This window comes from Saccoglossus kowalevskii, chromosome 1 (assembly GCF_978046115.1).
Source record: "Saccoglossus kowalevskii chromosome 1, keSacKowa6.1, whole genome shotgun sequence".
Classification (NCBI taxonomy): domain Eukaryota; kingdom Metazoa; phylum Hemichordata; class Enteropneusta; family Harrimaniidae; genus Saccoglossus; species Saccoglossus kowalevskii.
Window position 1 is genome coordinate 28,056,013 of NC_140641.1, and position 25,309 is coordinate 28,081,321.

The 25,309-nt window shown below is 33.6% G+C and overlaps 1 protein-coding gene across 1 annotated transcript; it reads left to right on the plus strand.

Moving 5' to 3' along the window:
• The first annotated feature begins 834 nt into the window (after positions 1 to 834).
• LOC100377162 (uncharacterized) lies at positions 835 to 24,428 on the plus strand. Its single transcript, XM_085497486.1, has 23 exons — positions 835 to 933; positions 1,953 to 2,073; positions 3,677 to 3,872; positions 4,185 to 4,328; positions 5,097 to 5,185; positions 5,485 to 5,598; positions 8,612 to 8,819; positions 9,503 to 9,623; positions 9,757 to 9,823; positions 10,139 to 10,237; positions 10,435 to 10,591; positions 10,696 to 10,810; positions 11,466 to 11,555; positions 11,964 to 12,083; positions 13,029 to 13,213; positions 13,748 to 13,859; positions 14,173 to 14,333; positions 14,943 to 15,074; positions 17,957 to 18,077; positions 18,767 to 18,923; positions 22,322 to 22,503; positions 22,850 to 22,901; positions 23,094 to 24,428. The coding sequence occupies exons 3-23, from the start codon at positions 3,739 to 3,741 to the stop codon at positions 23,279 to 23,281; spliced, it is 2,748 nt and encodes a 915-aa protein (XP_085353612.1). The 5' UTR covers positions 835 to 933; positions 1,953 to 2,073; positions 3,677 to 3,738; the 3' UTR covers positions 23,282 to 24,428.
• Positions 24,429 to 25,309: the final 881 nt, after the last annotated feature.

Below are 25,309 nucleotides of genomic sequence, written 5' to 3' on the forward strand. Positions count from 1 at the left end.
ATATAATACCTATATTTTCCATGAAATGACAAAATGCCATGACCCATTTCACCGGCAACACTCTTTATTAAGAGAGTTGTACCCAAGTTCAAATTTTGCACTTCTGAACATACAATGCATTATGGGAGACAATAAAAAATCGAAGAAAGCTTAGAAAGAACTTGGGATCGGGGTATTCTCAGTCTAAACATTCCTCCCCTTTGGCAATTTGGTTTTTGATGCCCGCGGAAAATTCTGCATTTTGCCCTTACCCGCTCAATCTAAAAATGGAATTTGCCTGCCCTCTGAATAAAAATCTTCTCGTACTGGAATTCCCCTCTGAGAAACCCTATTTTCAATGCCCTTCCGCTGAAGATGTTTTAATTTGCCTGCCCACTAAAAATCCCTTGCGAACACATTTTTTCACGAACAGCTCCGTTGACTGCACCTGCTATATTCAGTTTTTTTTATTTATTCCTACAACAAGCTATAGGAAGCAAACTAAACTAAATTACAAAACTACAATCAATCACCCATTCACTCACGTCAATGCGCAGTCTAGAATAGGGGAAAGCGATCACTTACTATTGGAACCGCCAACTTAGGTAGACTTCTGTTAGAACCCACTATTTGCTGAAGCGTATTTTGTTTTCAATAAACGGTAACTATATCTTTTTAAATATGCACATATTGCATGAATATTTCAGAACCCGTTACAAAATATATATTTTGCTTTGAAGTTTAATGTGCATTATGTATTGATCAGTCACTCTGATCCATGTCCTACCTTACCCGCTGAGAAATGGTATTGCCATTGTATGAAAGAAGAAGGTCAAGGGGCAAATGTCAGTTGCCCGGATGCGGAAGAGATATTCACTACATATTATTTCTCCTTTAGCAATCTCTTAGTTCGAGTGGCTTACACGATTTTTATTGACACTAATGTGATTTTGGGTAAGTTTATCTATATTTACATATCCATTCACGTGTACTATTGATTTATTATGCCCGGAACAGTCGTCAAGGTATTTTGTTATTGCCGGACGGTTGCTGTTATCATGGAGGTAACATTTACCTCCATCACAGTCCCTCTATCATGATATATGATAGAGGGACTGTGCCTCCATGCTGTTATGAAATGATCGCAAAATCAGGGTTAACCCTACTGTAAAATACTTTATTTTCACTGAAGGGATGATTTAGTGAAAATAAAATCTAGCGAATATACCTGTTTTCCTGTATTTTACGTTCAAGTCGTCAAAAATCAGTGAAAATAAATTCCATACAAATAAATTCCATACACCCAAAAAGTCTTTTTCAGCGAAAATTAATTCCAGCTAAAATAAAGTATTTTACAGTAAATGTATGGAATAATCAGTAAGAGTAACTCATCAAAACCATCAATAAATCATAACCCTGCCCCTCCAGTGTCTTTTCCCCATTTTAATTGTATATACGGTACCACTCTTCATAATAATAATAATAACTTTATTACACAACTGCACCATCGGTGGGTGCTGTATGGTAAGGATACAGATCAGAAAAAACAAACACAAATAAACAAAAAACAACAAAAGTTTCAAAATTACAAACAAAACAAAAGGTATATATAAAATACATATTACAATTAGGTTTTATAAATTGTGTTTTTTAAGTATTTTGCAAGTGCAGTACTACTATTTATAATGCAAGTAAATATTAAATTTCGGTTAGCTGTATTACACATTTTTAATTTACAGTCTTCTAAGAGGGTATTTCTTTCTTGAGTGAAGAAGCAACAGTCAAGGATGTAATGTATGACATGTAGGGTTTGGGTTAGGGGTGAGGATGCCCAGGGAACTCTTTAAATTACAAATAAATACCTCACCAGGAAGGTAAAACAAGACAAAATGTTGTACTAGTACCCCAGATTATAGCCCTGTGTACATGACTTTTTTAGGTCGTAATGAAAATGAGTACATTCACATTTACAGATTTGTACACAGAACTAGCTGGAGTAGTACCAGAGGTCGACTGACCTCCCCCTACACTCTCCCTTGCAGAGTCTTCGTGACCTAGGGAGCCACAGAGAGCCGCAACTAGACTCTGCCACAGGTGACATTTTACACCAAAATTTTTGGTATTCTGCGTTTTTTTTTGCTTCACTTGTTTCTTATATCCTAAGCTTCTGTTGAAAAAAATGTGTGTTACTGTGGAATACTTTATTTTCGCTGAAAAGACTTTTTGGGCGTTTTTTATGGAATTTATTTTCACTGATTTTTGATGAGTTGAATGTGAAATATAGGAAAAAAAGTATATTCGCTGGATTTTATTTTCACGGAATCATCCCTTCAGCGAAAATAGCGAAAATAAATTCTAAGCGAAAATAAAGTATTCTACAGTATTTAAAATAAATATATCAAATATTTTTACATTCAGTGGTAAAATCTCTTCAAAATGTTAAAATAATGAAAAAGTAGATCCTGGATACGTAGATGTGAGTCGTCGGTTCAAATCGTTGGTGTGTTCGCGTCGTTGCCTCGGGGTGATGCGGGCGCCTCACTCCTGCTCAGTTTTTGTTTGACTGCTATGTGACATCACAACTGGTCGACTTTGGGAAGAAGATAGCGAACTACAAAATCGATAGGTAAAAAGGTATTTAGGTAATTTTCTCAAACATAAAATGCTAGTGGTCGTGATTTCAAAATAAATTTTATACATTTTATTCGAGTTTTGCACGCATAGCAACGGACAAATAAATCTACTTCCAGCCACATCGCTTGGGGCATCCCCAGGGAGCGACGCTAACGGACTTGTGGCAAAGCAAAAAGTAGGTCCGGTCATTAGTATTTAAATTAGCCTGTGACAGAGACTAGTGGGACGTTCCCTGGCGACTACATAGCTTAGCGATAAAAGACCCATAGTCTCTGCGACAGAGAATGCTCCCCCTATAGTTAACTAGTCTCCAAGCCTATAGTCAGTTGATCCACTGATCCTAATCATCTTGTCCTTGTCATCTAACTGATCGAATCCCATAACCTGGCGAAATTTGGTCACAGTAGATTGTAGGATCTGGTCAATTCTCAACCGTGCAGCAGCTAGGTGCGATCAACCACTCAGCGATGGATTTGTGAACACTATGGATGGGGGGGGGGGGGGTAGTTGGCAGAGACAAAGACCAAGCACCAAGCAGCAAAAAGTCCATTTCAGTTGAATATGTCAAGATACTAGGTTAAATATTTGCTTGGTTTGGTCTGGGAAAAAAAATATTTTACAATTTGAGCCATATGTTCAGTCAATTTAATTAACCTGGATGGTGCAATTGATTCATTTGTTGAATAATTTAAAAAGATTTAATTTCATCTTTTGTTCACATTTAGTGTTCATTAGGCGGACTGCGGCTGCTTCCCCAACAAGTACTTATGGGGACACTTATATAGTGTAATGCCTGATTTTTGAAAAATGTTTACACAATCTGCTGTGAATGAGTGTACTATCTCTTTTTATCTCCATAGTTGTGTTTTGTTACTTCTATGTTCCTACTCTGCCTAATATACATTTGCATAATTTGTTGTTTTAGATCCCAATATTAAACACTGATGCCTCCAAATGTGTTTTATATCGCTGTAACAAATATTACCATGTCAGATTCTAATTTCTTTCACTATATATATACTGTACTTCAAACTTAAATATACTCTTTTTTTTTACACAACAGTATCATGCCACCTCAAGTGTTTATTATGAGGGCAGCATGGCAGCCAAATCAGTGATAAAACCATGGACACTTCAGATTATGAGCTGGATGATGAATATGGAGAGCTCCCTCCAGTGTTGAAAGATGGAAAGGAAGTCAGTGTAAGGAAGTCTGAGGTATATGAATGGGATGAGGAGGAATACGTTTTTGATGAGAGGTGAGTTGGCTGTTTGTGAAGTGACGAAGCTAATATCTTATACATGTATGTAGAATCAAATGTAGTCCTGTTGAACTGCACATATGGCCATCAGCACGATTGGTTTGGAGTGCAGCTCCTGGGACACTCCTCTTTGTTTTTATCTAAGTATATGCCCTGGTCATTCTACATCCTGAAACCTGTGCATACCTCAACAGAGATAATGGTTGTTTTTATATTTTTAAAATCACTAATATTTTGTTTGAATTATGACCACCATAATTGCTTATTTACAACAATAATCATGGTCTCTTCTATTTTATTCTTCAATAGATATCTGCCATATTACTCCATCATAGAAGCATTGTCACTGGAAAATATCTTTGAGGTATTATCTCATTTAGAATGGTACGAGTTGTGTACGATGTCCCAGACTTGCACAGCATTCCATGATATATGTAACAGTCCCTCTTTGTGGTGAGTCTTTTTATGATTTAGTGACAAAAGATATGTTGCAGATTGTTACAAGTTGCCATAGTGTATTTTTTGACTAATGTATTTTTCTACATTTAAATCTACTACATTGCAACACATATTGTATACTGTAAAATACTTTATTTTAGCCGGATTTAATTTCCACAATTTGGCTGTTGTGCATGAAGTTTATTTATACTGATTTTTGTTGAATGTAAAATAGAGGGATTTTATTTTCACTGATACATCCGTATAGCGGAAATAAATTTCAATTGAAAATATATTCAACCATTAGCATTATTAATATTTAATGATTTGTAGGACATATTTGTAAAAATAAAATTTCACTGTGAATGTCACTGTTACTCGCATATTCATTTACACACTTTACGTTTACCCCAGACCTGCTAAATTCACAAAAATAGTCAAAGTTTATTTGTGCAGATCAGTATATATTTTGATATGTTTGTATAATATGCATAGTATATGTCTGATAGGGTGAAATGGTCACAAAACAGAGTGCCATGTGGTTATGAATTATATTGTATAATATTATAGCATCACATGTACAATTGTATAATAGATATACCATATTTGTTATGTTAGAAGCTCATCTCCAATAGGAGTCCACATAAACCAAAAATTGCAGGTATTGTTTGTCGGATCTTTTACGTGCATTTGGTGCCTATGTCATTTACGTAAGCACATGTGGTACAAATAGAACAAATATGGTATTTTCATACTATAATACAGATTTTTTCTTATTTCAAGGCAACATATGAAAAAACTTAACTTTACAAAGTGCAAAAATCCTAATGAAACAGATGTTTTTCATATAGCCCAGAGATGCCCCAAAGCAGGTAAAATATCTCATTCTGTCAAACTGGAACACAACCCTTTCACATGAATTAATCGTCTCTCAGTTTTGTACATGTAATTCTCTGTCTTTTCCCTAAATGCTTGTTTTTAATCTTACAGGCAACATTACCAATTTCAATTTTTGATATATATCGGTACAAGCATAGTGGTAAAACAGAACTTACCATACATTGTGGAAGGTGACACAAGATGACTTATCTTTCATGACACCTATTTTAGAATCAAATCAAGGCCTTTCACTTCTGTCCGATGTCTAAATTAGAAAACTTATTTTTTTCAGAATTCCTTATAATTGGCAATGTCTTGACTGATGACTTGATGACCCGTATATTATCTGTGTGTCCAAAGCTGAATTCTTTTGATCTGCATTCAAATAATATTAGTGATGATACAGGTAAATTTCATCATTTCTTGTGTGTGTCCCTAATCTGTAATATCACATTGTCTTTGAGTCCCAAATGATTGCATGTATGCTTTACACATTACCAGTTTGTTTTTCTAGAAGTGTGTCTCCAATACAAGTGCATGTAAACCGGTAGTTGCATGTATGCTTTACACATTACCAGTTTGTTTTTCTAGAAGTGTGTCTCCAATAGAAGTGCATGTAAACCGGTAGTTGCATGTATGCTTTACACATTACCAGTTTGTTTTTCTAGAAGTGTGTCTCCAATAGAAGTGCATGTAAACCGGTAGTTGCATGTATGCTTTACACATTACCAGTTTGTTTTTCTAGAAGTGTGTCTCCAATAGAAGTGCATGTAAACCGGTAGTTGCATGTATGCTTTACACATTACCAGTTTGTTTTTCTAGAAGTGTGTCTCCAATAGAAGTGCATGTAAACCGGTAGTTGCATGTATGCTTTACACATTACCAGTTTGTTTTTCTAGAAGTGTGTCTCCAATAGAAGTGCATGTAAACCGGTAGTTGCATGTATGCTTTACACATTACCAGTTTGTTTTTCTAGAAGTGTGTCTCCAATAGAAGTGCATGTAAACCGGTAGTTGCATGTATACTTTACACATTACCAGTTTGTTTTTCTAGAAGTGTGTCTCCAATAGAAGTGCATGTAAACCGGTAGTTGCATGTATACTTTACACATTACCAGTTTGTTTTTCTAGAAGTGTGTCTCCAATAGAAGTGCATGTAAACCGGTAGTTGCATGTATACTTTACACATTACCAGTTTGTTTTTCTAGAAGTGTGTCTCCAATAGAAGTGCATGTAAACCGGTAGTTGCATGTATACTTTACACATTACCAGTTTGTTTTTCTAGAAGTGTGTCTCCAATAGAAGTGCATGTAAACCGGTAGTTGCATGTATGCTTTACATATTACCAGTTTGTTTTTCTAGAAGTGTGTCTCCAATAGAAGTGCATGTAAACCGGTAGTTGCATGTATACTTTACACATTACCAGTTTGTTTTTCTAGAAGTGTGTCTCCAATAGAAGTGCATGTAAACCGGTAGTTGCATGTATACTTTACACATTACCAGTTTGTTTTTCTAGAAGTGTGTCTCCAATAGAAGTGCATGTAAACCGGTAGTTGCATGTATGCTTTACACATTACCAGTTTGTTTTTCTAGAAGTGTGTCTCCAATAGAAGTGCATGTAAACCGGTAGTTGCATGTATACTTTACACATTACCAGTTTGTTTTTCTAGAAGTGTGTCTCCAATAGAAGTGCATGTAAACCGGTAGTTGCATGTATGCTTTACACATTACCAGTTTGTTTTTCTAGAAGTGTGTCTCCAATAGAAGTGCATGTAAACCGGTAGTTGCATGTATGCTTTACACATTACCAGTTTGTTTTTCTAGAAGTGTGTCTCCAATAGAAGTGCATGTAAACCGGTAGTTGCATGTATACTTTACACATTACCAGTTTGTTTTTCTAGAAGTGTGTCTCCAATAGAAGTGCATGTAAACCGGTAGTTGCATGTATGCTTTACACATTACCAGTTTGTTTTTCTAGAAGTGTGTCTCCAATAGAAGTGCATGTAAACCGGTAGTTGCATGTATGCTTTACACATTACCAGTTTGTTTTTCTAGAAGTGTGTCTCCAATAGAAGTGCATGTAAACCGGTAGTTGCATGTATACTTTACACATTACCAGTTTGTTTTTCTAGAAGTGTGTCTCCAATAGAAGTGCATGTAAACCGGTAGTTGCATGTATGCTTTACACATTACCAGTTTGTTTTTCTAGAAGTGTGTCTCCAATAGAAGTGCATGTAAACCGGTAGTTGCATGTATGCTTTACACATTACCAGTTTGTTTTTCTAGAAGTGTGTCTCCAATAGAAGTGCATGTAAACCGGTAGTTGCATGTATGACTAAGTTTAACTATAGACACACCGGTCATTTATGTACAAACTCATGCTCTACTAATAGAGCCAATACGGTATATGTGAGCTGACATCACTCATGGCGTATAACTTAATAAATTAATATACTCTATTTGGAATATAGCTGGTAAATTCAAAGTTGTTGATGTTTTTGTTTGAGGGTTCAAACTTGTACAAAACAAGTTCATATTGTGTTATCTTTCACAAATAATGTTGATGTTTGCATTAAAATTTGTAAAATTAACAAGTGTTTCTCAGAGCGGTGCTTTTGTTGATGATTTTGTGTCATAAATACAATCTGGATGAAACATCACATCATTTTTGGCACTGCATGGGAAAGGGATCGACTACATCATCACATCTATGTCTGATTTGAAAGAGAAAAAAATAACAGCTCAGAAAAATATGTTGTGTATATTGAAGTTAAGTGACGTGCCTTGGGAAGGAGCTGACTGTGTGTGTGTCACATATGACTAAAATAGGATTGACGTTTGATTGGCAAGCAGCTTATTAGTATTCCACCAATCACAACTACTGGTGTATCTACGTTTTGGATGTGCACAGTAAAATTGCATAGGAGTCAAGCTGGGGTCTTGTGTGGGCGATAGCGATAACATGATAAATACGAATGGTTTAGTTCCATTTTATAAGACTAATTTGATTATCTGTAGAAAATCTGTTTTATGTTGTAATTAATTATTAAATTATGTTGTAATTAATTATTTAATTATTACCAGTAATTAAACTGAAATCAATTTTATACTCGTCTGTGAAATGAACACCACTCATCATATTAGGCTGAATTTATAACCCATATTACAAATCTGCAATGGTTTTCAGAAATTGTAGTAAGAAATGAATAATTGAAATGAATGAATTATTGTTCAAAATATAATTTTTTTTTGAATTTTTCCTATAAAATAATATGAAAAAAATGTTCGGACTGGATATAACTTTTGTTTGTCCATGTGGGAAATCAGGCACAGATTTGTCCACCATACAACCTCAGTCGATAAAATCCATATATCCAGTTTATAAAAAATTACATAATCACTATTTGTTTTGTTTTACAGTCTTAGCCATTACTGCCAAATGTACAGGAATACAGCGTTTTAAAGTCAGCTATAGCAATAAAATTCAGAAGTCATCCATCTTGGATCTTGTTTCTTCCCATGTTGACTTGCAGGAATTGTACATAAAGAAATGTTCCGGTGTATCATTTCTGAATTTAGAGCATCAAACCACATTAAATGCAAAGTTCCAGCACTTGAAATCAATAAGGTTTGTGTTAAAATTTTTATGATTACTATAATATGATGTTGAAAGTAACAATCTGTATAAGGGTTCACATTACTATACACATATATTACAGTATTTTCTTATACTATTAGGTAATGTTCATTTAATAATTGAATTTTAATTGAAAATTGCATACTAGACAGCAAGCCAAGTACCGGTAACTTTCAAATTTCCCCAGCTCTACATTAAAGATCATTTTAAAGATCAAGTTAGCAAAGTCACTTATTATTTATCAGTAACCATTGACCATAATGGTCTGAATGTCATTGTTTTATTGGTCATCTCAGAAGTCTGATTTCAATTCAGATTGGGATATAAAAATTGCATTTATAAAATTTCAATTGAAGCAGGTGTACCATGAATTTTTTTTTACCAGACCACTGGGCATGCAATCTTTAATTTTTAACAGCCCAACTTGGGATGCACTTGCATAAATGACAGATGTGTCTCGATTGGCAAACTATGTGATTTTTTAATGATCCAGTGTACAACTCATTGAGTTATTGGTTTATATGACAATGGGTAGATTTACAATGATCAGTCAATGATAAATACTTCCAAAGTACATTTCTGTGTGAACGAATATGGTTCTGAGTTTAGAATAGTGACTCCATGTGTCTGGTTCTAATTATCCAATTTCCAATAGTTTTATTTTATGTTTTCAGCCTAATTGAGTGTTTCATGGACCATGACAATTTTGTTACTATGGCTACCAGTTGCCCGACTGTTGAAGATTTAGATCTGTCAAAATCGCATATTGATTTCCTGTCAATAGGACCTAATCAGGTGAGTACTTTGGTTATACTTAACTCAGATTTCTTTTTTCAAAATTTTCACTTCACTTTCTTATTTGTTATACTTTGCCTCAATATACTGGGTATGGCTTTACTAGAAGAGTTATACTGTTATTTCTTTGCAGGCGGGTGCTGATGTTGTCAAAGCAGATTTCAAGCAACTGAAGTCACTCGCTCTTAACACTTGTACTGGTAATTAACTGTTACAATTATACATGACAATTGTTATTATTAAATACCGGTACAATGCCATGGTATTATGACACTTAATAATGTGCCATACACATTTGATAACAGTCAGTTTTGATGAAGTAAGCGTATCTAAGTGCTAGATTGGTACTGTATTTCAACATTTAACTATAAAAAAAAAAGATTCATGTTCAAAATCAAATCATTCAATTTTGGCAGCAGTTGTATGATCTGCACATTGTGCAATGTCTGCAATAACAGAAAATACACTATTGATAATATGTTTTACTGCCACTTATTCTTTTGTTTTTATTGCAGATTTGACCAAAGTCGAAGTTTATCAAAATGTCAAACTAGAAAAAATCTCAATGAATAATTGCATGCGCCTTGCAAGTCTTAAGTTACAATGTGAGAATGGTAAGAATGAAGCAAATTGCATTCATAAGTGATAATTCAAATTGTTAAGTGCATGTCCATGATAAATTGCTTAAAAGCCAATTGAGACATAGCTCCACAAAACTTGGCCACACACTTCTGTCTCTGTGTTCGAATGAAGAATCATTTTTCCAATTGTTTTACTACTGGTACATTTAAAAATTCTCTGATTTCCATAGTTGCTGATGTTTCTGTTTCTGGTTGCTATGCACTTGAATGGTTGGACATCACATCAACTAAACTATCTGAGATGATACTGAGTTATTTACCAGGACTGCAAAACATCAAACTAGAGTGTAACAATCTGGCAAAATTAGACCTATCACATTCCACATGGTAAGTTGAAAGTCAGGTATTAATTGCTATTGGTTGTGATAAAAAAAAAAAATAGGTAGATGTGAAAAATCATTATTACAAATTTTTTTTCTCTACAAATTTAGCATCATTTTTCAGTGTCTACTGGAGTCAATTTCCTTGAGCAATATTCGGTCTTTGAATATAATAGGTTGTATTCAGTTCAATCCTGATGACATCAGTGACAAGCTACTACCAAAGGTAAGCAACTGTACATGTATTATTACCCATAGGTTTGATTTTGATTCGGGCTCTCATAAAAAATAACTAAACTAAGAAGTATGTATTTTTTAATGTTATCACTCTTCATGGTTGAGTCTATAAATTATTCTATCCACAATGCTGTGACTTCATATGCACTAAGATGCTGGAAGATGTTTTTTTTTATCACATTCATTGACTTGAGAAATACATAGAAAATATAAGATTTTAAAGTAATGCTGTCACATACTATTTTGTACACTAAGTTGATTTCCTATACGGTACAAAGCAAATATTGAATATATTCTTTGAGAGATTGATTCTATAATTGTCATGTGGACAGTAGCAATGACATTTTATACACCATGCTGCCTGATTATATGCATGTCCGATTAAAACACCAACAAATATTTGACATTTTATTGTTTTGAATGCATCTCCGAAAATAAAATATTTTAAGCTGACTTGGATTCCACTCATTCCAAGCCAAATAGGACCTGTTAAATAGGATGGATAAATTAGTGTGAGTTTGTTGTACTTAAAAATCCTACCATAACAAACATTTATGTCTCTTATATGTCTCTATGCATCTGTAATAGTAGAGCAAATACTCACTCAATGTGTTTGTATATGTCACACTCATATTCCTTTGTAGTTGACATGTTTACATGAACTGCTGTGTGGTGGACATTCATGGAGTCATTCATCTTATAATAACAACAATATAAAAAGACTGTCAATCAGAGTAAGTAAATCATAGCTCTTTCCACAAACGATTTCTTTATTTTGTTTGCATTCTGTTTCAAATATGTTATCAGAAACTAGACTATTAAAGTGTTATTTATTGTATTATTTTGCCATTTTCCCAGTTGATATTGTATATAAGGCCAAAAGGCCTATGAAAAATGATATGATGAGGTTTTTTTTTTTTTTATTAAGCTTGTTTTATATCGCAACAACAAAATTAATTTTCAATTTTTAACATTTATTTAATAATGCATGCATTAGACACAAAATCAGATCAACAAAAAATTCCCCTGTTCTACCATAGGTTTCAAACTGATGTGCATCATGGTGAGAAGCAAAGTATATTTTTTTGGCCTAATATTTTTTTCTTGACTTTGAGCTGATTTTTGTTTTATATTAATAACAGGATGCAGTAAATTTGTGGACATTAGAGATGAACTGTTCTTCAGTAGAGAAACTTGAAATTGATAATTGTGCATGTATGATGGAAAGTGAACTGTTTGAGACACTGTCATATGGTAAACGGGTAAGTGCCTCTGGTACTGTGTACTGTTTGAGACACTGTCATATGGTAAACGGGTAAGTGCCTCTGGTACTGTGTTCTGTTTGAATAATACTGATATATCACTTTATTTGCACTTGTGCATTGAAAACGATAAATATAATAATCTCCATGGTTAACTTGTTGCCTGCTTTGGGGCATTATCACAGTCATATGATAATACAGACTCAACTAGTTTAAATAAACTGTGCTTCATACCAAAGAAAAACTTGTAAATTTTTCTTACTGGTATTATTATGTTATGGCCATATCTTTTTCTGGTGAAAAAAATTTCATTCATTCATTCATTCATTCATTCATTCATTCATTCATTCATTCATTCATTCATTCATTCATTCATTCATTCATATTGTTAGTCATTCATCCATTCATTCATATTGTTATTCATTCATCCATTCATTCATATTGTTATTCATTCATTCATATTATTCATATTGTTATTCATTCATTCATTCATTCATTCATTTCTGATTTTTATTCCTCGAGTGTAGAAAAATATAACATTGACTAATTACAATGACAAAATCTCAAATTCCGATTACAGTATTAAACATGTATCAATGTTCACTTATAAAATATTACGAGTGTATGTCACAATGCAAGTCAATGCATACATGTGGCGATATAATACATACGAATTATAAAACTATTGGTTACATTATATACAATAAAAAGCTTATTTATAAAATCACAATATTCATTCATTCATTCATTCATTCATTCATTCATTCATTCATTCATTCATTCATTCATTCATTCATTCATGTTGTTATTCATTCATTCATTCATTCATTCATTCATTCATTCATTCATTCATTCATATTGTTATTCATTCATCCATTCATTCATATTGTTATTCATTCATCCATTCATTCATTCATATTGTTATTCATTCATTCATATTGTTAGGTTGAAAGAAAACGTAGAAGTAGCAGGAATGACGACACAGTGGTCACTATTGGAGGTGTTCCAAATGTACAACATTTAACACTATCTCGACTCGGGAATCTCAATGGTAAAAATTTGAGTATTATGAGAAATAACCTCATTAAGTTGCAAGTGATTGAGCTAGTTAAATGTGACTTTGTCAAAATGTAAGTATATTGTATGTTGTAAATGTCAGTTCAGTAAAGCTGGGGTTATTATAAATGTTTTACGGTATAAATACACATTTTCATAAATCAAAATGGATGTTGGAATTCAAATTGACCAATCCAGGAATCGCAATATGACATCATGTTTAGTTCTAATTAATATTAATGAGTCAGTACAAAATTATCCAATCAACAAGTGCTTTATTTTTAATAAATAGTTGGTTGCAGCTGCTATGTCATGTGAAGGCATGCATGTACATTATGGGCATAGACAATGTTTAGCTCTTAAATATTTAAATCACTGTTAAATATTTGAATGTCAATGAATGCTTATGATCAGTTATAATTTTTTTATGAATATGTTTAGAAGCTAAGGTACAGATTTATGCCCTTCACTGTAAATTCAGTAAGTTGTGGGTTTACTCTCATGATTATGATATGTAATCACTTTTTTATGTGATTGAATTACTTATTCTAATCTTAATTTAATTATCCAGTAGAAATAACTAAAATTTATATTTGACATTTTCCTAGAGTTGAACTTACAGATTGGCCTGAATTGTGTGATGTTAGAGTTATTGGCTCCCCACGGTTATCAACTTTTACAGTTTCTGGTTGTCCACAAGTTAGTAACATTAATCTAATGGTATGTATTATTTTAAAATATTATGAAAACAATGATAAAAAATGCAATAATAAAAGTATAATAATAACAAAGTATCCTGTTATCTGCATTATATAATTTCATCATCCATGCATTGTTATGGAATACGATTATTATTAACTACTACCTTCAAACTATCATTTCTTTTTCTCACCAAAGAGGGCATAATTTGACCAGTTTATAAACTTCAAGAATCTTATCAGAAAAGACAAACGTTTCTATTCTATCAATGTTAATCATATGCAGTCTGATTTTTATCTATTCATAAATCTATTCTTAACTTCTTTTATTGCAGTGGTGTGGTGCCGTAGACTCATTTCACATAACCGCCAACAAACTTCAGACATTAAACACTGCTGGATGCGTCTTCAAGGATTTTCACCTGCAAAGTACTAGTTTGGAAATTCTCAATGTTGCTGAACTATACACACTGCCAAGTGCCATGGTGAATCTTTGGTAAGGAAAATAAAATGAAAGTGCTTTAAATAATATACTTTAGAGGATCACCATAACAAAGATACATAATTTATTATACTGTGTACTAGTCTGACATGTAGGCGTGACTGGCATGCTAGCCGGCCGAACGGCATCACTGACGCCCGACAGAATAGTTGTCTCGTTGGCAAGATCAATACTGTAAATTTGTAAAGTTCATGCCTTCTTGCTATGAGTTTCAATAAATATTCATTTGGTGGTCATGGTAACACTGTCAATCAAAGCCTTGTTAGCATTGTCGGCAAAAATCACAGACTGTTTTCAATAAGATGATAAACATTGGGTGGAAATTTGCCAGCACCTTATCACACATTATGCCAACAAACAAATAAATGCTGTGAATGGTTTCTCTTCAATGGCTGACAGTCACTATCTGACGTTCCTGCACTTTGATTGGTACTGACGGAAGTGAAAAACCACATCACTCTGTCAGGCATGTGTTGGGTTTGGAACATTGTGGAGGGCGCAACTCACACAACATTTTCAGGCTAACTGTGTACAGGCTTCATTGATGCTTATTTACATTTAATTATATTTAAATAATGATGTTCATTCATTTCTGTTTTGTAGTTGTCCTAATTTGAAGAGCTTATCACTGAGTAAATGTGAAAATATGACAGAAGATTGTCTTCAGAATGGGATACTGACAAAATATCATGACAAATTAGAAATTCTCCACCTGTCTGCTTGTCATAATATCAGGTACAATAATCATAAATATATCAAAATATGACATTACTAGTGAGACAGTGTATGATTGAAGAGGCAGATAAGATTTGATTGTGTTGTTCAAAATCAAATAACACATTATGCGATTATTTCTTTATTTTTGTGTTGCAGTAAACTACACACTACAATCACCATAACAGATTTTATTTTTGTGTTGCAGTAAACTACACATTGCTTGCACTGTAACAGATTTTATTTTTGTGTTGCAGTAAACTACACACTACAATCACCATAACAGATTTTATTTTTGTGTTGCAGTAAACTACACATTGCAATCACCATAACAGATTTTATTTTTGTGTTGCAGTAAACTACACATTGTAATCACCATAACAGATTATATTTTTGTGTTGCAGTAAACTACACATTGTAATCACCATAACAGATTTTATTTTTGTGTTGCAGTAAACTACACACTGCAATCACCATAACAGATTTTATTTTTGTGTTGCAGTAAACTACACACTGCAATCACCATAACAGATTTTATTTTTGTGTTGCAGTAAACTACACATTGCAATTACCATAACAGATTTTATTTTTGTGTTGCAGTAAACTACACATTGTAATCACCATAACAGATTTTATTTTTGTGTTGCAGTAAACTACACACTGCAATCACCATAACAGATTATATTTTTGTGTTGCAGTAAACTACACACTACAATCACCATAACAGATTTTATTTTTGTGTTGCAGTAAACTACACACTGTAATCACCATAACAGATTTTATTTTTGTGTTGCAGTAAACTACACACTGCAATCACCATAACAGATTTTATTTTTGTGTTGCAGTAAACTACACACTACAATCACCATAACAGATTTTATTTTTGTTTTGCAGTAAACTACACATTGTAATCACCATAACAGATTATATTTTTGTGTTGCAGTAAACTACACACTGCAATCACCATAACAGATTATATTTTTGTGTTGCAGTAAACTACACATTGTAATCACCATAACAGATTATATTTTTGTGTTGCAGTAAACTACACACTGCAATCACCATAACAGATTATATTTTTGTGTTGCAGTAAACTACACACTGCAATTACCATAACAGATTATATTTTTGTGTTGCAGTAAACTACACATTGTAATCACCATAACAGATTTTATTTTTGTGTTGCAGTAAACTACACATTGTAATCACCATAACAGATTTTATTTTTGTGTTGCAGTAAACTACACACTACAATCACCATAACAGATTTTATTTTTGTGTTGCAGTAAACTACACACTGCAATCACCATAACAGATTTTATTTTTGTGTTGCAGTAAACTACACACTACAATCACCATAACAGATTTTATTTTTGTGTTGCAGTAAACTACACATTGCAATCACCATAACAGATTTTATTTTTGTGTTGCAGTAAACTACACACTGTAATCACCATAACAGATTATATTTTTGTGTTGCAGTAAACTACACATTGCAATCACCATAACAGATTTTATTTTTGTGTTGCAGTAAACTACACATTGCAATCACCATAACAGATTTTATTTTTGTGTTGCAGTAAACTACACATTGTAATCACCATAACAGATTTTATTTTTGTGTTGCAGTAAACTACACACTGCAATCACCATAACAGATTTTATTTTTGTGTTGCAGTAAACTACACATTGCAATCACCATAACAGATTTCATTTTTGTGTTGCAGTAAACTACACATTGTAATCACCATAACAGATTTTATTTTTGTGTTGCAGTAAACTACACATTGCAATCACCATAACAGATTTCATTTTTGTGTTGCAGTAAACTACACATTGTAATCACCATAACAGATTTTATTTTTGTGTTGCAGTAAACTACACACTGTAATCACCATAACAGATTATATTTTTGTGTTGCAGTAAACTACACATTGTAATCACCATAACAGATTTTATTTTTGTGTTGCAGTAAACTACACACTGCAATCACCATAACAGATTTTATTTTTGTGTTGCAGTAAACTACACACTGCAATCACCACAACAGATTTTATTTTTGTGTTGCAGTAAACTACACACTGTAATCACCATAACAGATTTTATTTTTGTGTTGCAGTAAACTACACACTGTAATCACCATAACAGATTTTATTTTTGTGTTGCAGTAAACTACACATTATAATCACCATAACAGATTTTATTTTTGTGTTGCAGTAAACTACACACTGTAATCACCATAACAGATTTTATTTTTGTGTTGCAGTAAACTACACATTGCAATTACCATAACAGATTTTATTTTTGTGTTGCAGTAAACTACACACTGCAATCACCATAACAGATTTTATTTTTGTGTTGCAGTAAACTACACATTGTAATCACCATAACAGATTTTATTTTTGTGTTGCAGTAAACTACACATTGCAATCACCATAACAGATTTTATTTTTGTGTTGCAGTAAACTACACACTGCAATCACCATAACAGATTATATTTTTGTGTTGCAGTAAACTACACACTGTAATCACCATAACAGATTTTATTTTTGTGTTGCAGTAAACTACACATTGCAATTACCATAACAGATTTTATTTTTGTGTTGCAGTAAACTACACATTGCAATCACCATAACAGATTTTATTTTTGTGTTGCAGTAAACTACACATTGCAATCACCATAACAGATTTTATTTTTGTGTTGCAGTAAACTACACACTGCAATCACCATAACAGATTATATTTTTGTGTTGCAGTAAACTACACACTGCAATCACCATAACAGATTTTATTTTTGTGTTGCAGTAAACTACACACTGCAATCACCATAACAGATTTTATTTTTGTGTTGCAGTAAACTACACATTGTAATCACCATAACAGATTTTATTTTTGTGTTGCAGTAAACTACACATTGCTTGCACTGTAACAGATTTACAGTTATCAGCAATGCGGAAATTAAAAGATATTAAACTTGATGAGAAATGCCAGTTATCAGTTTTGTTTCTGAATAATTTACCAAAGGCAAGTTAAACTATTTATCGTAAATCACTTTTAAATTATTTTTAAAATTTGACATTTCGTTATTTCCACTATGGGAATAAAGCATCTCAAATGGAATTCTGCAAAAGCACATTTTTCCTTATACTAGCATGTTATCATAAATTAACTCACTAAAATGCTGTTATTGCGGCTTCTAGTGATAGAGCGTCTTTGTAATGTCGAAAGGAACTACGTAGGTGAAATGTACGGTAGCTCAAAACAGCAACATTTACTGTGATTGGTTCTGAGGTTGGTCGTTATTTAGAATACAATACAGCATGCACTCGCAGAAGTGCTTTGTAGCTAGCTAGCTCGTGGAAAGATTTGTTGAATTTAGTCATCAAAAAAACACAAAAAGTGTCATGTATGCATTTAAATGTTTTAACCATCAATACAACATTATTTTGACAATGTGACTCGCATGTTTACATCAGACATATCAGCAATGTAGCAAAAAAATAGAATCTCATTACTGAACACGAGTGAGTGTGCAGGCATGAATTTTGAGCGTTTTTATTTTGGGCTAAGAGATATTTTATTACACTGATATGTAAGGTTGACCTTACTTATTTTATTTTTCTCATGACTGGGTCATCCCTGATTAAAATTGTCACACCAAGGAAACATATGCTTGTACATTTCACTTCACATTGTGTGTGTTTCATTTTCAGTTAGCTGGCAGTGTTCGTGACAGTGTTTTATCACAGTGTAGTGGTTCTCTCAAGGAGCTAGAAATCAGAGGTCTACCACGAGATTGTAGTCTTGGTATACACGCTGCATATCTGGTGTCATTGACTCTAAATAACTGTCGAAATCTGACACACCTTGGTAAGATTATGTTCATCTTTCAGTACGTATATAAAATCTTCAAATGATATTAAGAGTATACATGTATATCCATGCCTATTTAAAGTAGGGGAGTCATCACCTGCATATACAGCAGAAAGGCATAGCGTGTCATTGTTTACAAATAAGCGTCCACCCACAAGCCTTTGTGTTTTTAGTGTGTGTTGATATGATATGTGACACAGTTGACATAAAAACTAAAACTAGATATAATAGAATATAATAAAATAGAATAGAATATGTTACTCATAATTACAAAATTTAATTTACAAAAAATGAAACACTGTTACAGACAACAATACAAATTAAAATTAGCATAAATTTCTAAGATTTTATGAATAAAAACTTCTGAACTCCATGGTCAAACTGAGTCATATTTTAATGAGCCTGCTTACATGCAATGTGATTATATTTGAGATGCATTTCTAATAGAGAAAATATGGCCAAGGCTTGGGGATTTGTATACAGTAATCTGGAACATAAAAATCTGGGGCACTTCCTAATTACACTCAACAGTTTTTGACTCCCATGTGCGAAGCACATAATGGGAGTCTTTGCAGTTAGTGTGTCTGTGTCTGTGTGTATGCGTGTCCGACTGTTCCACTGCTATCTCAAGAATCATACATCGGTTTTTGATGAAACTTGGAGCATAGATGCTCTGAACATATGCGCAGATTTGATTAGTTTTTGGTAAAAATCCGTGCATATTAATTACCTAATGTGCATGATAATTAGCTAATTTTTAGCGGTTCCATGACTGTTCCACTGATATCTAAACAACCACTCATTGGATTTTGATGAAACTTGGTACATAGATGCTGTGAACTAATGCTAGGTTTTGATTAGTTTTTGGTAATAATCCGTGAATACTAATTACCTAATTTGCATAATGATTAGTCAATTTTCGGTTTTTCCACTGATATCTCAAGTACTAATCATCACATTTCAATGAAACTTGGTACATAGATGTCATATGACACTGCACATACCTGATAGTTTTTATGGTAATATCAGTACATATTAATTACCTAATTTGCATAATTAATTAATTTTCAGCATTTGATACAAGTAATGAGCATTACATTTCAATGAAACTTGGTACTTACATACTCAAGGACTATGCAGAGATTGATTGTTTCCGATAAATATTTGTGCATATTAATCACCTAATTTTCAGCTTTTCCACGGGTATCTCAAGTACTAATCATTGCATTTCAATGAAACTTGGTACATAGATCCTTTAGGACTATGCAGAGAGACCTGATTAGTTTTAGGGTAAATAATTTTGCATATTAATTACCTAATTTGCATAATTAATTTTCAGCTTTTCTACTGATATCTAAAGTACTAATCATCACATTTCAATGAATCTAGAATTATGCAGAGACCCAATTAGTTTTCGGTAAATATTTGTGTTATTAATCACTTAATTTGCATAATTAACCAATTTTCAACTTTCACACTGATATCTCAGGTACTAAACATCACATATCAATGAATGTTTGTACATGGATGCTGTAGGACAATAGACAGACCTGGATAATTGTGAACTCATAGTTGCTGTCGACATAGGAAGTAAAGTAAGCAAATAACACCGAATAAACGGCAAGGTAAAGACTATGTCTAATTATAGTAAATACGTACTGCGTGCGTGACTCGAACCGGCGCTCGCGTACGGCACCTAATCGCCTAGCTTCACGCCACTACACGTCTTCCCCTCGGCCACCGGGCATCCCCAAAAAAAGGATGCTTAATAACCGAGCTTATTACGTGCAGAGAACGTGAAACCCGTCCACGCGATACGCGCCACACAGCATGGCCAGAATGCGGCAAAGGCCTTCAGATCTGGCTGTAGTAGGATGGTGAAAGTAATGGTACAGCATTTTAACAGTGAATAAGTACTGAGAAATAATTTTTAAACTCATAGTTGCTGTCGACACCATCCTACTACAGCCAGATCTGAAGGCCTTTGCCGCATTCTGGCCATGCTGTGTGGCGCGTATCGCGTGGACGGGTTTCACGTTCTCTGCACGTAATAAGCTCGGTTATTAAGCATCCTTTTTTTGGGGATGCCCGGTGGCCGAGGGGAAGACGTGTAGTGGCGTGAAGCTAGGCGATTAGGTGCCGTACGCGAGCGCCGGTTCGAGTCACGCACGCAGTACGTATTTACTATAATTAGACATAGTCTTTACCTTGCCGTTTATTCGGTGTTATTTGCTTACTTTACTTCCTATGTCGACAGCAACTATGAGTTTAAAAATTATTTCTCAGTACTTATTCACTGTTAAAATGCTGTACCATTACTTTCACCATCCTACTACAGCCAGATCTGAAGGCCTTTGCCGCATTCTGGCCATGCTGTGTGGCGCGTATCGCGTGGACGGGTTTCACGTTCTCTGCACGTAATAAGCTCGGTTATTAAGCATCCTTTTTTTGGGGATGCCCGGTGGCCGAGGGGAAGACGTGTAGTGGCGTGAAGCTAGGCGATTAGGTGCCGTACGCGAGCGCCGGTTCGAGTCACGCACGCAGTACGTATTTACTATAATTAGACATAGTCTTTACCTTGCCGTTTATTCGGTGTTATTTGCTTACTGGATAATTGTGGGTTAAAATCTGTACATATTAATTACCCAATTTGCACAATTAACCAATTTTCAACTTTCACACTGATATCTCAGGTACTAAACATCACATATCAATGAATGTTTGTACATGGATGCTGTAGGACAATAGACAGACCTGGATAATTGTGGGTTAAAATCTGTACATATTAATTACCTAATTTGCATAATTAACCAATTTTAAGCTTTCACACTTATATCTAAAGTACTAATTATTCTATTTCAATGAAACTTAGTACAAAGATGCTCTAGGACAATGTACAAACCTAATTAGTTTGGGGTAAAAATCTGTTCATATTAATTCCCTAATAAGCATAATAATTCATAATTTTTTGGTTCTAATCACATTTCAATTAAACTTGGAAACATAGATTTTCTGTTACATTGCGCAGACCTCATTAGTTTTACACTCAAATCTGTTCATATTAATTTTTTGATTTGCATAATTAGTTTTCAGCTAAGTAATTTCAAATTATATTTAATGTGTCTCCAATACTCTCAGCACATGGGAGTTCTTTCTAAGCTTTCTTTGATTATTTGTTTTTATGGAGGTGATAACTGTGCATTTGTTTTGTCATGCAACAGACAAGTATTGTGTAAACAGGAAATCATTGACAAGAGAGATTCTCTAAACATTTCGCTATTACATCATTTTACCACAATTCTCTAAAATTGAATATCGTTTTATCAACATGTTTTACAGTATTACCAGATTTTCCTGGTGACTATTCAACTCGTATATTCGTATTCATTTTGCAGACATTATATGCCCAGGGCTAAAATATTTACGTATACAAGGTTGTCCCAGTTTGACCAGTATGATGTTTTCAGTCGACGAGTTGACATCTCTAGACACAGCTCACAGTTCACAGTTGGTTTCATTGAAAACCCTTCATTTATGCAGCAATGATGTGAAGTTCCTTGCCAGGATGTTAGCAATTGTGAGTATGTTTGTATTAAAACTTGCTGCATTGGTGTTTCAGTTGACACAGTAATCATATCACAGTAATGCTATTGTGAGCTATTGTATCAGTCCGGAAAAAACAGTTTGCTGTTCACACAGATTATTTCTCTTTTTGTTAACTTTGCATACTAATTTTAGTGCATTTAACTAACAGAGAAATAAGCGAAAATAAAACCCAGCGAATAATTACCGGTAAGCCCTATTGGTATGCAATATTTTGGTTCTTGTCTTTTTGTATGTTTTCTTCCAACATTTATCCTTCTGCATTTCTCACAAGTTAATTTTATGTTATACTGGTAAATCATTTTTTTTGTTCTATTCAGTATTGTCCAAATTTGCAAGAGTTGATTCTGTCTGGTCACAGGACAACAATGAGTAAGTTTTTATTGGTATTTGTATTATGGATTGAAATTCATCGTCTTCTTGACCGGTATTTGTATTATGGATTGAAATTCATCGTTTTCTTGACCAGTATATTTTAGATACTTTATGTTCAGAGACAGCTGAGGTTAGAATAAATTGAATGTGAATGTGCAAGAAATAAAGTTTTTATATATTTTTTTACAGATCGTATTCTGAGTGCTGGTCACTCGTTACCCCATCTCCACACTGTGAGATTGCACAACTGTGAATTTGACGTTGAGTTGAGAAAACACAATCCTGGTCCATTGGTGATTGATGTTGATAAACTTCATAGATCTGAATCATCTGATGACAGTCTATTACATAATACACTCAGTGTTTATTTCACCTAAATCAGGATTAGCTTGCATATATTGTGGATTTTGAGACACCAACTTCATTTGCACAGATTTTCCATCCCTTGTAGACTTTGTAACGTGGTATATGTTTTTCTATTCAAAAATGAAAATGGCAGAAAATTCAAGAATTTTGAAGGTCATTCAGGACATCAGTCACTCTACTAGGAGAGTGGCTGTGGTGACATCAATGTCTAGGAGGTGTTGCTGTCTAGATTCAAAACAGACTAGCGAATATTTGCTTAAAGGCATCACAAAGCATTGTTTATCCTCAATCTGATTTGTGTTACAAAGACATACCGTTCATTTGTTTGCGACTCAGTATGGCGCCCTGACAGCAAGTGAAATTGCTTTGTGCAATGTTGTTCATTTGTTGACACCAAGCCTATGATTTGTCTACTAATAACCATTATGCAAAACTGATGACAATCAAGGAAATATGGAAACCAATTATCGAAGTACATGAACAAGCATCATTGTAGCAATTGTAATATTTGTTTTGTCATTTTCATGACTACCATGAATAGTTAACAAGAAATTCGCTTTAATTATGCCAAAGTTGAATCACTTGCTCTAGTATCGCCACATGTTACCGTATTTAATGATTCAAAATTAGATCAAGTGTTGTACATGTACATCAACCATTATGAAAGCTGCAAACAGAAATATTCCAATCGTCTCCTTGCACGGTTTAGTATCTGTTTGGAAATATATCTCTAATTTGTGGAAGCATGCAGTTAACTGGAACATTATACTGTGACAATGATATTCCAAGCTGCTGTTTATGTATTCAAAAACACACAAATGTTACTTCAAATGTCAGCAGCATTCATTTGGGTGATGTACAATGTGTTAATTGGATACAGTGATAGGTTAAAATAATAAAAATAAGGAAACAAACATTAAGCATCAAGGTGTTACTATATAGGTAGTACTACATTCTTTTTACTGGAATGGAATGAGTGAAATTTTTCATTTTATTTGACTCTTAAAATGTCAACCAAGTCGTAACAAGTCAAATGTGGATTTGGCATTGTATAAACAATACAGGTATCATTTCTTCAGATATTTTTAAGTGTAAATATTTGAATTTTTAGATTATGTACATTGTGATAAATGACAAATAAATATTCAAATATAAAAAGTGTAGTGAATGAAAGTAAACACAACACGGCTACTGGAACCTTAACCACAATGAAAATAATAATTCATCTAGAACCTTTTGTATACTTTCAAAGGGGACCCATATCAAACAGTATGCTTTGTAACAAACTTTAAACAGTGTCTATAAGGGGGGTGGGGACTGGTAACAAACCACTGTGATTTCACAGCACAGTTAACCTCACTCAACTGTTTCGTACTGATTGTGATTGATTCTTGACAAACTCCCCACTCCCCATAGAGACTGCATACATTTGATCATTGTTCCTGGGCTCCCTGTGGCCACACACAAACAAAATATAGGACTACTTTAAAAGAACAGTTATCATTGTGAACCAAGTGTTGGATATAAAAACCATACTATATAAATGTGTTGTTGAATGCACATGGTCATGTCAACCCCTGCCCTATGTCTAAACAATGGGCACCTGTTAATCATCTGTAGCTAATTGCTAATCTCTAGCACACACCAATCCCTTTCAACAGAAGTGTTCACTAAGGTACTAGTGATATTCAATCATATGCCACAGTACCACATACATTTTGGACATAATATCTTTATTCAATGGATATAAATCTTGTTGCCCAAGGCAGGTTGTGGAATTACGGTATACATTATGACAAAGCACAATAAGCCTTCTAAGTGATAAACAGAAGAGAATATTTTTTTTTGAAAAATTTTTTTTTTTTTTATTATCCCATCATTTAAAAAAAAAAGACAAGAAAATAGATAAATATGATTTCATACAGTTTTCACAAATATTCTGGAAGACAAATGTTGATATACTGATGAATGGTTCTGTAATGTACTTTGACACTTGCCCACTGAGGCAATGGCTGTGAACGGTAATTCATTGGGTTACA